General features: G+C 38.2%; 1 protein-coding gene across 1 annotated transcript in view; it reads right to left on the reverse strand.

Moving 5' to 3' along the window:
• The window catches only part of FBXO3 (F-box protein 3), a 33,082-nt gene that overhangs the window by 16,135 nt on the left and 1,784 nt on the right, over nucleotides 1-15,163 (reverse strand). Inside the window, exons 2-4 of the mRNA XM_035012542.1 lie at nucleotides 12,846-12,935; nucleotides 10,790-10,953; nucleotides 349-463 (exon numbers count right to left, since the gene is read on the reverse strand). Coding sequence (XP_034868433.1) covers nucleotides 349-463; nucleotides 10,790-10,953; nucleotides 12,846-12,935 — 369 coding nt within the window. The remainder of the gene's footprint in view (nucleotides 1-348; nucleotides 464-10,789; nucleotides 10,954-12,845; nucleotides 12,936-15,163) is intronic.

The raw sequence follows: 15,163 nt of genomic DNA on the forward strand, positions 1-15,163 counted from the left end.
GACCCCCCGCTGAGCAGGGAGCCCGATGCGGGACTCGATCCCGGGACTCCAGGATCATGACCTGAGCCGAAGGCAGTCGCTTAACCAACTGAGCCACCCAGGCGCCCCCCAGACTTCATTTTAAGTATAAAGATGCATTGATAAAAATGCTGTTTTTATGAGACATATTTATTTTGGGAAAATCAAATTCAAGCAATAGATTCTGTCTTTTGGATTCTTATAAGGAAGAAGAGGGAATTCCTATACTCCTTTAATCTGTTAAGAGTAACTACAAATTGTATTTGTTTATTTTCATTCTGGGAAATGACGTGTGTCACTAAAAATAACTCAAATGGCAAACATTCTTACCCAGGAACCACTAACTTCTGCCCATTGTGGATACGATACGAACATCGATAATCATCAGGAAGCTTGCAACCAATCTGAGCTTCCACAGCATCTAGGTCTTCCTCTCGAGCACCCTCTGCAAATGCACAAAAAAACAAATTATGAAGAAACAATAAGCCTTATAGCTAAGGAGAAATACAATCTGCTGCTAGCCAGTGAAACAATCTTAGAGCAAGTGAATTCTGTCCAAATTGTACTGATGAAATATAGAGAAATAAATTGAAAATGCAGAGCAACATTTCACTTTGGCTTGGCTCTGACATTTGAAGCATTGAGAAGGAAATTCCTCAGTTTCCTCTCAACAGGGAAAACACTGGCACTCAGTAAAATATGGATAGGTATGCAGGAGGGAGATGCATTGTAATTATTTCACATTACAATGCAAGGGTATACCTCATTTTTCTTAATCTAAACACTCACATTTAAAACACACTCTCTATTAAAAAAAAACTCCCCAGAAGTTCTCTAAACTGATGTTGTTCAAGAGTCTTGACATTGTCTCTTAATGAGAAATACAGGACATAGGTAGGTATAGATTCATACTGTAGGGAAGCCACTAACTTAAATCCAATTTTGCATGTTTGTCAGCTTGCCATCTATTCCAGCTTTAAAAAGCAGGAAGTGATTACAAATACCAAAAGAAGAGATTCATTTCCACTAATGGTTCACCAGGTGGTTGGAGCAAACCTCTTGTCAAGAACTAGAAAAGCGGAACAACAGAAAATTGGTTTCAAGGCTTTTGGAGAACCCCAAAGACAGTGAGAACTGGGGGAGAGAGGCAGTCACAAGAATTGGGAAACTGAAGGGTTAGCCGGGCCTTTGCAGCAAGCCTGTCTTGGAGGCAATTGCCAATTCTGAAAGCAGACCGGTGGCTGAGAAGCTGAGCAAAACTTACAGAAGCAGTACGAGAGAATTTTCCAAAATCGATGAAACCATCAAACCATAGATTGAAGAAGCACTATAAACCCTGTGGAGAATAGTTATAAAGAAAATCATATCGGGGCGCCTGGGTGGCTCAGTCGTTAAGCATCTGCCTTTGGCTCAGGTGAGGATCCCAGGGTCCTGGGATCGAGCCCCGCATCGGACTCCCCCTGCTCAGCGGGAAGCCTGCTTCTCCCTCTCCCACTCCCCCTGCTTGTGTTCCCTCTCTCGCTGTGTCTCTCTCTGTCAAATAAATAAATTAAAAAAAAAAAAAAGAAAAAAGAAAGAAAAGAAAATTGTATCTAGGCACATTATTGGGAAACCACTGAAAATCAAAGACAAAGAGAAATCTTAAAAGGAGCCAAAGAAGGGGAAAAGCCATACAATCACTTTGAAAGGAACAACAATAAGACTAACAGCTACATTCTCAACAGAAACAATAGAAGGCAGAAGAAGGATAGCTTCAAAGTGGTAAAAAAAAAAAAAAAAAAAACCTGTTGGGGCGCCTGGGTGGCTCAGTCGTTAAGCACCTGCCTTCGGCTCAGGTCATGATCCCAGGGTCCTGAGATCGAGCCCCACGTCGGGCTCCCTGCTCTCCCTGCTCGGCAGGAATCCTGCTTCTCCCTCTGCCTCTTCCCTCTGCTCATGCTCTCTATCTCTCAAACAATCTTTAAAAAAAAAAGTTATTAAAAAAAAAAAAAACCCTGTTGACTAGAATTCTATATCTACTGAATATATACTTCAAAAGGGTAGATAAATACATTTTTTAAAAAATATTTTATTTATTTATTCATGAGAGACAGAGAGAGAGAGAGAGGCAGAGGGAGAAGCAGGCTCCCAAGGAGCAGGGAGCCCGATGTGGGACTCGATCCCAGGACCCTGGGATCATGACCTGAGCCGAAGGCAGACGCTTAACCATCTGAGCCACCCAGGCGCCCCGATAAATACATTTTTGAACAACAAAAAAAATCTGAAAAAATTCAGCAGTAGTAATCCCTCATTTAAAAAAAATACTAAAAGGAATTCTTCAGGTAGAAGAAAAATGATCCCAGATGAAAGCATGAAGATGCAGGAAGAAATGAAGAACAATGAGAAAAGGTAAAAATGGAGGTAAATCTAAAATAAAATTGAATATATAAAATAATAATAATGTTTTCAGGGATAGAAAATACGTTCAAAATTAAAATCACAAAAACTATAGTGTGAAAGGCAAGAGGGTGATAATTGAGTATTCTAAGTTTCTTTTATTGACCAGGAAGTGGTAAAAATAAAAATTTACAATAGATTTTAATTAAGTCAGAGATGCATCATTTAATCTCTAGGGTAAATCACTAAAAATGATAAATAAGAAAGGGAGGTACAGAATAAAAGATAATTAAGAAGAACAGAAAAAAAGGAACACTTGCTCAGGAGCACAAATAAAAAAAAAATAAGAACACAGTATATTGGGGCGCCCAGGTGGCTAAGTCGTTAAGTGTCTGCTTTCGGCTCAGGTCCTGTGGGATCGAGCCCTGCATCGGGCTCCCTGCTCAGCAGGAAGCCTGCTTCTCCCTCTCCCTCTCCCCCTGCCTGTGTTCACTCTCCCACTGTCACTCTCTGTCAAATAAATAAATAAAATCTTAAAAAAAAAAATTTAAAAAAAGAACACAGTATATTTAAACTCAAATACATTAGTAATTACATTAAATACAAATAAATGAAATAATCTAATATTAAAAGACTGACCAGATAAAAAACACAATCATGTACAAGAGGCACATCTTAGAGATGTAGATATGTAAAAGAAAGTTAAAATAGCTGTACTAAAATCACTAAAATAGACCTTAAGGCACACAGCATTATCAGAGGTAATGGAAGATTTTTTTAAATGGCAAAAAAGGTGCACCTAATAACCCAACTTCAAAATATATTTTTTAAAATAACAGAATTAAAATGGAAAAAAGATATATCCACAACCATAGTTATTAGTTTTCTATTGCTATACTCTTAGCAGCTTAAAACAACATGCATTTATTATCCCATAGTTTCTGAAGGTAAGAAGTCTGGGCATGACTGAACTGGATCCTCTGCTCGGGTCCCACAGGCTAAAAACACCATGTCAACTGTGGCTGCTATCGCAGGTTATGCATCTTATGCTTGGGGTCGTCATCCAAGTTCACTGGTTATTGTCAGAATTCATTTCCTTGCAGTCGCACAACTGGGGCCCTCAGCTCCTAGAAACTACCTGCCATTCTCTATCACCTGGCCCTGAGCATAACATGCCAGTTTGCTTATTCAAAGCCAACAGGAAAGACCCATGCTTCAAAATCTCTCTGTCTTCTGGAAGGGCCCAGTTTTTAAGGGCTCACCTGATTAGGTCAGGCCTGTTCAGGATAATTTCCCTTTTGATTAACGATTAACTCAAATTCAACTAATTTGGGACCTTAATTACATCTGCAAAGCCCATTCACCTTTGTCATCTATTACCTAATAACAAGACTGAAATCAATTATATCCCCAGTACCACTCACACTCAAAGGAAGGCTATTATTATACCAGGCATGTACAGCGAGGATAGGAATCTTTGGAGCTATCTCATAACTCTGCCTACCACACTGATAAGTTTTAACATACCTCTCTCAGTAACTAATAGAACAAGTGGACAACAAAAAACAAATAAAATAAAATAAAATAAAATCAATAAGAGTACAAAAGATTTGAACAAGACTAACATTTTTTGCCTAAATTATATACATAGTACTGAATCCAACAATTGCAAAATATACATTCTTTTCAAGTGTACAAGGAACATTTACCAAGAGAGATTATATGCTGGACCAGAGAACAAATCACAACAAATTTCAAATGACTGAACTTACATAGAGTATATTCTCTGATCCCAGCAGAACTGAAGTATAAATTATATTAAGAAAATTACAAAAAAAACCCCAAATATTTGGAAATCTAGCAATACATCTCTATATAAACCTGTGAGTCAAAGAAGAAATCAAAAGAAATCAGAAAATATTTTGAACTGCATGTTAATGAAAATACAACATATTAAAACTTATGAGATAAAGCTAAAGCTATGCTTAGAGGGAAATTTATAGCAAAAGCTATTGAAGAAAACAAAGCCTAAAAATTTATGATCTAATCATCTCAAGTCAAGGAAAATGCCACAGTAAACTCAGAAAGAATCAGAGAAATTAATGAAATAATAAGAAATGAATATAGAGAGAACTGACAAAGGCTAAGCCAGTTTTTTGAAAAGGCTAGTAAGATTAACCCCTACCAGCATGTGACTCTCGATCTCAGGGTTGTGAGTTCAAGCCCCACATTGGGTGTAGAGATTACTTAAAATAAAATCTTAAAAAATAAATTAGTAAATAAACAAATAAAATTTTACCTAATTTACGTGTTCTTTTTTCCTAATTATCAAACTTGGGAAAATTCCCAAGAAGTCCACCAATCCTCAATAAACACTCCTAAAAATAAAAATTTCACAATTTCTTTCTGGATCTCACTCGCAACAGGGCCATGGCTAAGGACACAAGTATCAGCCTCGCTGCACAGCTTGCCAGAAGCCGTGAGTCAGCCTGCTCCCATCAGAAGACTGGAAGCAAGTCACCCATCTACTTCATGGCTCAGGTTTTGCACTGGAGAAATTGAAAATAAAGCACCTGACCCTGTTTTATGTTAAAAAAAAGAAAGAAAGAAAGAAAAAAAAAGATTAACCCCTACCTAGTAAGACTGATAAAAAAATAACAGAAAAAGCACACGAGAGGCGCCTGGGTGGCTCAGTTGGTAAGTGTCTGCCTTCAGCTCAGGTCATGATCCCAAGGTCCTGGAATCGAGCCCCGCATCGGGCTCCCTGCTCTGCGGGAAGCCTGCTTCTCCCTCTCCCACTCCCCCTGCTTGTGTTCCCTCTCTCGCTGTGTTTCTCTCTGTCAAATAAATAAATTACATCTCTAAAAAAAAGAAAAAGCACAAACAATATCAGAAATGGAAAGGTGAAATCACTACAGATCCAACAAGCACTGCAAAGGTGAATGGATATTATAAAAAACTTCACAGCAATGTACTGGAATATGTAAATAAAGTGGACAATTTCCTAGAAAAATACTCAAGTTTACATTAAGAATAAGTAGAAAATCTGAATAGTCCTATATCTAATAAAGAAACTGCATCTTTAACTTAAAACCTTCCCACAATGAAAACTCCAGAATTGAATGGCTTCACTGGTGCATTCTATGAATAATTTAAGCAAGAAATAATATCAAGCTTACGTAAACTCTTCCAGAGAACAGAAAAAGAAGTAACACTTCCTGACTTGTTTTATAAAGCCAGCATCATCTTGATACCAAAACCTGACAAGAACATTTTTAAGATGGAAAAATTATAGGCCAAAGTTTCTCATGAACATAGATGTAAAAATCCCAATCAAATACTAGCATATCAAATCCAACATTCAAAAAGGATATTACAGGGCGCCTCGGTGGCTCAGATGGTTAAGCGACTGCCTTCGGCTCAGGTCATGATCCCAGGGTCCTTGGATCGAGTCCCGCATCAGGCTCCCTGCTAGGCGGAGAGCCTGCTTCTCCCTCTGCCTCTGCCTCTGCCTCTCTCTCTCTCTGACTCTCATGAATAAATAAACATTTAAAAAAAAAAAAAAAGGATATTACAGCCAAAGTTAACTTTATTCCAGAAATGCAAAGTTGGTTTAATATTCAGAAAAAAATCAATGAATGCAATTCGGGACATTAACAGAATGAAGTAGAAAATCATGTGATAATCACAAGGTTGGAAAGTCACTTGACAAAAATTCAAGGATCCATTTAAAACACAAAAACAAAAAACCTCTCCACAAACTAGGATCAGAAGAGACTTTCTTCAATGTGATAAAGACTATCTATTAAAAAACCTACAGCAAACATCATTTAATTTTTTTTTTAAAGATTTGATTTATTTATCTGACAGAGAGAGACACAGCGGGAGAGGGAACACAAGCAGGGCGAGTGGGAGAGGGAGAAGCAGGCCTCCTGCAGAGCAGGGAGCCCGATGTGGGGCTTGATCCCAGGACCCTGGGATCATGACCCGAGCCAAAGGCAGACGCTTAACAACTGAGCCACCCAGGCGCCCCAGCAAACATCATTTTTAAAGAAGTGTTGAAAGCTTTTCCTCTGTGATCAGAAAGATAGGACACTCATTATCATCATTCCTATCCAATACTGTACTGAAGGCCCTAGCCAGTGCAGTAAAGCAGGAAAAAAAATGACATGAAAATTGGAAAGCTAGAAATAAAACTGTCATTATTCAACATCCTTAGGGAAATGCAAATTAAAACTACCACTACATAGCCACTAGAAAGGCTGAAAAAAAAAAAAAGACAACATTAAAGTACTGGTGGGAATGTAAAGTTTTAGAACCATTTTGGAAAATTAATAGTATCTTTTGCAAGTTTAATATAAGCATACTCTACAACCCAAGAAACTCAATCCTAGATATTTACCTAATGGAAGTATGCTCATATGTACATCAAAAATTATTTGCAACATTAATCATAATAGCCAAAAAGCTAGAGACAACCCAATATCCATCAACAGTAGAATGAATCTATAAATCATAGTCTACCCATATAATGGTAGACCATACTCACGACAAAAATGAACAAACTACTGTTACACACAACACAGCTGAATCTCACAAACAAAACGGAAAAAATTCACACAAAATATATACTTAATCATGCAAATTATAAAAAGTTCAAAAAGAGAGAAAACTACTCAGTGGTATTAGCATTCAGGATAGTGGTTACTTCTGAGAAAGAAGGAAGATTCTAGGTACAGAAAATCATTCTACTTCTTGACCTGGAGGGTGTTACAATGGTCATGTTTACGTTGTGATAATTTACCGAGCTGTACACTTAGAATCCACACACATTTTTGTATGTTAGTTAACATCACTAGTGATGGCATGTGGATATCATGTGTCCCTAGGTATGATGTGGTAAGGGGGGCACTTCACCTTTGTGGTAATCTTTCTAAAAGCCCATTATTCCAATCTAATCATAAGTAATACTTCAGACAAAGCCAATTTGCAGAATATTCTACAAAATACCTGACCAGTACTCCTTCAAACTGTCAAGATCATGCAAGACAAGGAAAGACTGAGAAACTGCCACACACCAGAAGACACTAAGGAGACATGACAACTAAATGCAATGTGGTATTCTGGATTGAATTCTGAAATCCAAAAAGGATATTAATGGAAAATGTGGCGAAATCCAAACGAAGTCTGGAGTTTAGTTAATAGTAATATGCCAACAAAAACTGTAGCTTTGACAAACGTCCCACAGGGAGATACGTTAGGGGAAACTGAAACTAGGTGAGGGGTGTACAAGAACTCTCTGTACTGTCTTTGCAACTTTTCTGTAATCTAAAATTACTCCAAAATAAAAAGTTTACAAATAAAAAAGTTTAGTACAAAAGAAAACAAGCTGAATAGCTGCCTGAGCCAGAAATCGATGAGGAAAGAAACTAATATTGGTATGGTCAGTGCTACATGTTGGACATTAGAACATTAAGAAACTAAGAATTTCTTGAAGAGACAGCTGGACAGAAAAAAGTAAAACAACAACAAGAGAAAAATATAAGGAAATACATGTTTACAATACAACAAAATCAAGGTTTAGAGGGGCAACCTGTTAATAGGAGAATTTGGGAGCCGCCCAGACCAGGTTCAAATCTCAGCTCTACCACTTACTAGCTCTGTGATCTCTGGCAAGTTATTTCACCTCTTTAACCCTGTTTCATCTGCAAAATGGGGGATAATACTACCTACTTGAGACAATTATCCCGAGGATTAAATAAGCTCCCTCTGCTTAATAAAGTGCTTTGCTGGCACTCAATAAATGTTCATTTACTTTCCTTGCCCCTTAGCCTACTTCTGTGAAAAAGCAGGGAAGAGGTTACCAGGAGTTACCCATCACTTACTAGTTAGGGGACCTTGTGTAAGTCACCTAAAACTCCTCTGAGCCTGTTCCTTCACCTGTAGAACGAGGGGACTAGTATAAATCAGGGATTGGCAAACCACAGCCTGTAGATCACATCCCAGCTTGCCGCCTGTTTCTGTAAATAAGTTTTCTTGGAACACTGCCATCCCCTTTGTTTAGGTATTGTCTACAGCTGCTTCCCCACAGTAACAGGAGAGTTGAATAGTTGTGACAGAGACTATCTCTCTCTCAAAGACTAAAATATTTACTATCTGGCCATTTAAAGAAAAAGTTGGCTAACCCCTGGTCTAAATGGTCTCAAAGGCCCCTTTCAACTCTAAAGTTCTAAGCCCACATGTAAGGTAAATATGAAATTCGAAGATACATGATATACCATTAGATAATTCCAAGTTACTCTGTAAAACTTTCCCCAAGTCCAGTGCCTATTTGCTTTCCAAGTTTCCTTTCTATCTCTGCCATCTCCATAACCTTGAGACTGAGTCAAGGACTGTGGCCCTTGAGGTGAACAGCTAGTTCCTGACTCAGTACTACAACTCATAGGTCTGGCATCCCTAACGTACCCAGCATTCTAGATATCAAACAGCTTTTACCCCATTCCAACTCACAGCAAAACCCCCAGAGAACTGGCACTTGGCAATAAAACAAGGGCTATCAGGGAAGTCTCTGACAACCTTACCTCCAACCACCAGATACAGAACAGTGAGCAGCAAACCTGGGAATGCCAAATGGAGGGAAAAAAAAAAGGAGGAAGAAAGAAAAAGAAAGAAGCTGCTATGTATCTTTAGTTTCTTCCTTTCTTGGTAGCTCTGTGCCTCAAAGGAGAACCATGCCTACATTTTCATATTCTAAACGTCCTAATATTGGACTAGCTCTCTAAGAGTCCTAAGCACTCTGGACAAAATAGAATAGGTCCTCTCTCCCTTCAATTGTTAAGACCATAGCTCTCGCATAAGTTCTGTATTCAAATCCTGGCTCTTTTATTTTGTGATGGCAAACAGCTTGCTTAGTTTATTATGTCTTAGGTATTTCACCTATATAATGAGAATAATAATTGTCTACACCTCATAAGATCTTGGCGAATTAAATGGAATAATATAAGTACTTAGCTTAGTGCCTTACTTTGTGTATAATAAAAAATAGCTATTACAAATCCTTACCTATTTTATTTATCACCACCAAATACCTATTTTTGGAATTACTTTCCTCTTGCAATTATTTAACCCCACATACCAAGTGGATATTATTCTCCCTCCCCCAAAAAAAGGAAAAGAAAAAATCTATTAAAGATATTAATCAAGGATACTTTCCTTCAAAGCTCTACTCTCTCTACCAAATCACTCTTTCCTCTACCTCCCAGCAATTCGGTTTGAAGTACCTAGTCATGCGATCCTGGTCTGTATGAAATTCGTATTTGCATGGGAAGTTACAGTGGAAATATGACATGTAAAAGGAATACTGTTTCCAAAGAGACCTTAATTCAAAAGGAATACATGTGAGAACTGATTCCAGTTTCAGCTCAGTAGAACCAAAACATGTTTAAAATTCCTTTGGAGAAATCTGAAAAAACCTGAAGCTAAAGCAGGTAAGTAGCAATATATCTGCAATCTGTTTATGTACTTTCTTGGGCATAAATTAACAAATCAAATTAGTGGGAAATAGCTTGTTAATATTTCTTGCCAGAGCTGGACAATAACAGTATAGTAGAAAGACCACAAATTCTGAGGTCAAATAGACCTTAGTTCAAATCTTAGTTTTCACTATTCTGTAAATGTCAAAATAGGGATGAAAGTTTTCCTTACTTTATTATGCTGCTCTTATACTCTGAAAGACCCAGGTCTTTAGTATTTGGTCTTTCTAAATCATTAGACTATCAAACAAAACTTTACTTGCACTAAAAATAAGAGGGTTAGCACAGGAGGCCATTTTTCGATTAAAAAAAAACTCCTTTGAAAGAAATCACAATAATTATCCTCAAGCAATCTTAGCGTTAGTGAGCTTATTAAAAAACAAATGTAAAGGGGCGCCTGGGTGGCTCAGTCATTAAGCGGCTGCCTTCGGCTCAGGTCATGATCCCAGGGTCCTGGGATTGAGCCCCGCATCGGACTCCCTGCTCAGCGGGGAGCCTGCTTCTCCCTCTCCCACTCGCCCTGCTTGTGTTCCCTCTCTTGCTGTGTCTCTCTCTGTCAAATAAATAAATAAAATCTTAAAAAAAATAAATAAAAAATAAAACAAACGTAAGGACACTAGGAGTTCAGCTTTCCCTTCTAATAAATAATCACGTGGGTCCCAAGGCAGGCAAAAATGGGATAAGCAGTAGAGCAAGGCTCCTTTTAGCAATATAGGCTTCCTATTTCCTTGGCCAAATGTGAATAGTGAATTACAGATAATGTTGGTAAATGACAGATTAGCATAGATGATAGAAACCCAAAGTTATTTAACCTATTTATACTATAGTTACTAAAATGAAGGGAGACCCTGCATTGCCAGTACCTTTCAGAGATAAAACCATCCGAGGACATCTGGGCTCCAAATATTTCTTGAGATCATCCCAGGCCTTTTTAATGGCAGCATAATGGTCAATGTATCTTCCTACATCAGAGTAAGTATCTATGAAGAGAGATTTCCAACACTGATTCTTCTGTGTTTTCTCTTCCCTAAATAGATTTTAAAACATGAGATTAAAAATCTTTTGAAATGAAATTAAACACTTACCAACATACTTTATTGGGAATTTGTGCTTACTTTTGCCTTCCTTTTCATTTATTTTAGCTACAAATGAAGACTAGATAGCAAAAGTGATACATACATCAAAAAATCTAACAGGAGTTATTGCTGGCATGGTGGGATTATGAGTCACCTATTTTCTTACTTTCTACTTATTTTTTTCCCTAAGTTTTCAAATCCTTAATGAAATATAATGTGAATTGTATAGGAGGTATGAATTTCAACTTACTCCTTAAAGCATACCAATTATAAAGTTTTAAAACACATACGTAGCTGTTCTATTTTAGAAATTATTCGGAATTTAATGATATAATACTACTAATCTAATTTACCTCCATTGGATTAGCCAGGAAATCATATAGCACTGAAAGTAATCACATGATTTAATATCTCTATTTGGTACAATTCCAAAAACATCTATTGAGTGTCTACTCAGCCACTGAGGACATTAAAAATTAAGCACCTTTTTTGCCCTCAAAAATATATATATTCTAATCAGGGAGAAAGAATGAAGTGTCAATTTATGAGTCGGAAGTGGTATAGGATAAGGCAGCCACAAAGGGCCTTCTGGTATCCTGCTAATGAGGTTGGACTTTATCCTGTAGGGAATGGAGAGCTACTAAAGGGTTTTAACAGGGGAGTTGAAAGAGCAGAACTGTGGTTGTGGTTTGGGAGGTGTGTAAACTAGAGGCACAAGAGACGAGTCAAGAGGGTTTTGAGTAGTCCAGGTAAGAGATGATGAACTGAACTAAAACTGGTAGCTAGATGAAATGAGAAGGAAAATTCAAGAAATATACAGAGGCTAAAATCAGAAAGGCTTGGTAACTGAATGAATGTAGGGACAGAAAGAGAGGAGATCTAGGATGGTTCCTGTTTCTGGCATAAATACCCAGGTGGATGCTTCTGCCATGAGGACTAGGAATGCAGGAGGATCAGGTTTAGGGATGGTGAAAAGAACAATTCAGGGTGTTGTTTTGGCTGGGAGGCAGGAGTGGAGGGTGGGGGCTGGGGGCAGGAGTTGGAAGCAAAGCATCTTTTTATTAATCAAAATAATATATATACATATTATCAAAACCAAAAAGTACCAAAGAACTTACGATGAACAATCAGTCTCCTAGTCTAATCCCAACCCTTCAAAGGAAACTTTAGTTATTTGTGCAAGTTATCTCTGTAACTCTAGACGTTCATGCCTCTACACTTGATTTATCAATTTTACATCTATCTACTGATACCCCAAAGTAAAAGATCAGTTCATGGCAATACTTAAAATGTCTTCTTCCCCATTCTGCCTCCTCCCAGTGTTTGATAACCCTGTTATATTTAGTTCTATTAGGTAGCTTGCAACTTTAAATAATATACTTAGACCTCTAGTTCTTCCTTTGCCAACTTGTCACTACTTGATTCCCCTCGATCTAAGAAAAAGATATTGGCAACCCCACCTTCCCTTTCATCTTTCCCAACTGCCACCTTCTGTCAACTACACTTTGATTCTGTCAAATTTATTACATTTACTGAACTCAGAGAGCCCTTGTGGGTGATCCAATTAAGATCTCGGTGGGGATGTCAGGGATGGACATTCAGGTTTGGGAGTGAGGAGCACACTGTTGCCACCATAAATGGCAACAGTGCATGCAGAATTCACAGAGGGAGAAGAGCGGTGGCCCAAGGACAGAGTTTGGAGAACACCAGCATTTACTGGCAGGCACAAGAAGAGCCTCAAAGGAGATAAAGAGACAAGGGTGAGAGAAGAGAATCAGGACAGACTAGTGTTATGGAAGCCAAGGGCCGAATTTCAAAATTACATTATTTCCTGAATACTCACTCAGATATCAGCCAGTATTTTTTGCAATGTCTTCTCCACAGTGGATCATGACTTGATAGCTGGCTAAGTCTTCGACTGACATAGCAACAACTGGCAATAACCAGATTCATGGTTAGTATAAAAGAAAATAAGAAAACAATTTAGAAATAAAGATAAAAATATTCAATGTTGTTTTCTTTCATTCCTTTTGCTTTTCTTATTTCCCACTTTCTACCCTTGTAATTGTAAAACAATATTTTCTAAAACCTGTTTGGCATGTTAGCTAGTATAATTAGCTTGTAAGTGGTGAAATCTTAACTATTTGAGTTCACAAATAAACCCCAAAACCTCGGCAACTGTAATTTTCATATGAAAGTCTATAAAACATATAAACCATTGGAGTTAATTTCAAATCAAAGAGTTTTCCTACACTTATTATTGGGATGGTATTTCTACATGTAGGAAGAAACGTTAATCAGGTATAAACAAAATGGTTTTCTTTTTAAGATCTGTGACACATTTGATATTAAATACATAAGCCTTTTGTCTGTTTTGTTCCAATTTTTTCTTAAAGGAAAGAAATACTGCAGCCAAAATCAATCTTAATTATAGCAACTATTGGAGAGCCCATTTATAAAATACATTGGTTTCATAATAGTTCTAATTCAATATCTATAGCAATCCAAGTTAGTATCAGCTACTCAAAATCACGGAATGTTGGAAATAATTTTCTTATTATATAGAAATTTCTAATACAATAGTGCTCCAGTCCTGTAAAGACTACCCTAATTAATTTGCAAAAAGAATGAACCTAGGATTAGGAAAATGGATTTCTATCCTCTCAAAAGAGGAATCACAAGTTACAGAAAGTTGATACTCAAAGATCTCAGTTGGGCAATAGGTAGTCAACTAAGTGAATCTTAAATTACATGGGATTTGTCAAGGCCCTGACTGGGGCATGTTAAAAACCAACCTTCGTTCGATTTTCAGATTTCACACAAATATCCTCATCCTTTTATGCCAAGCTCAGGAAGTGCCCAAACAAACACTTGCAAACATAGGAATCCCTCCAGTTTTGTCAATTCAGAGTCCACTCCCTCTTTTCTTGATCCTTCTCTCTCCACTGTCCCAAGAGGTAAACAACAAAAAAGAATCTCTGGAATAAGCACCAAAGGAGATTTTGATGCACATGAAGGATGAGAACAACTGTTCTAGACATTCTGACTCTGTTGGCTTGGGGTAAGATCCGTATCTTGAGCATGTGTATGTTTAAAAAAGTGTCACATGTGGGGCGCCTGGGTGGCTCACTCATTAAGCATCTGCCTTCGGCTCAGGTCATGATCCCAGAATCCTGGGATCAAGCCCGGGATCGAGCCCCACATCAGGCTCTCTGCTCGGCGGGAAGCCTGCTTCCCCCTCTCCCACTCCTCCTGCTTGTGTGCCCTCTCTCGCTCTCTCTCTGTCAAATAAATAAATAAAATCTTAAAAAAAAAAAAGTGTCACATGTAATTCTGATACATAGTAAGGGTTAAGAATTAATAGTACACAATAAATCACCCTGGAATGGGGGAGATCCACATTGTACAGCTGATATTACACAATGATCCCAATAGACTACTCCAATCCAACCTGATCCAGTCAGTAAGTATGTATCAAAAACTTTGGAGCTCAGCAATGGTCAGGACACTTGACAAAGTGGAGCTGTACAGTGCAGGAAAGAAGCTGTAGTCCACTGGAAACTTTTCTGTAGATAAACTTTGATGATGTTTGTGACGGTTAATTTTACGTGTCAACTTGCCTGGGCCAAGGGATACCCAGATAGCGGGTTAAAGATTATTTCTATGTGTGTCTGTGAAGGTATTTCTGGAAAGGATCAGCATTTGAAATGGAGGACAATGTGGGTGGTCCTCATCAAAACCACTGAGGGCCTGGAACAGAACAAAAAGGTTCCTACCCAAAGCATTTAAAATAAAATCCGATCCCCCTCATCTTGGCTCACAGGGTCCTGCATGATCTCACCAGTCTCTTCTCAAGGCACTCTGCCTGTGAGTCACTCCCTACCCTCCTGCAACAGCATTCTAGCACCCGTCCTGGCTGTGCTACCGTCCAATCAGCTTCTGAATACACTGTTCCCTCTGCCAGGACTGCTCTATGCCAACCTTCATAGATGGCAACTCCTTCCAATTTGAATTGATCACCCCTTCCTCTCATTCCTTTACAGAGCAATTGGTTTATTTCCTTCATAGCAAACAGCAACTCTTGTAATTATGCACTTTGTTTTCCCATCTTGCCTACAAGGCTGTAAGCTTCCTAGGAGGGGCCTTATGTGTCTTGTTCAC

This window comes from Mirounga leonina, unplaced genomic scaffold, assembly GCF_011800145.1.
Source record: "Mirounga leonina isolate KUSES-001 unplaced genomic scaffold, KU_Mleo_1.0 Mir_166, whole genome shotgun sequence".
In the NCBI taxonomy this organism is placed as follows: domain Eukaryota; kingdom Metazoa; phylum Chordata; class Mammalia; order Carnivora; family Phocidae; genus Mirounga; species Mirounga leonina.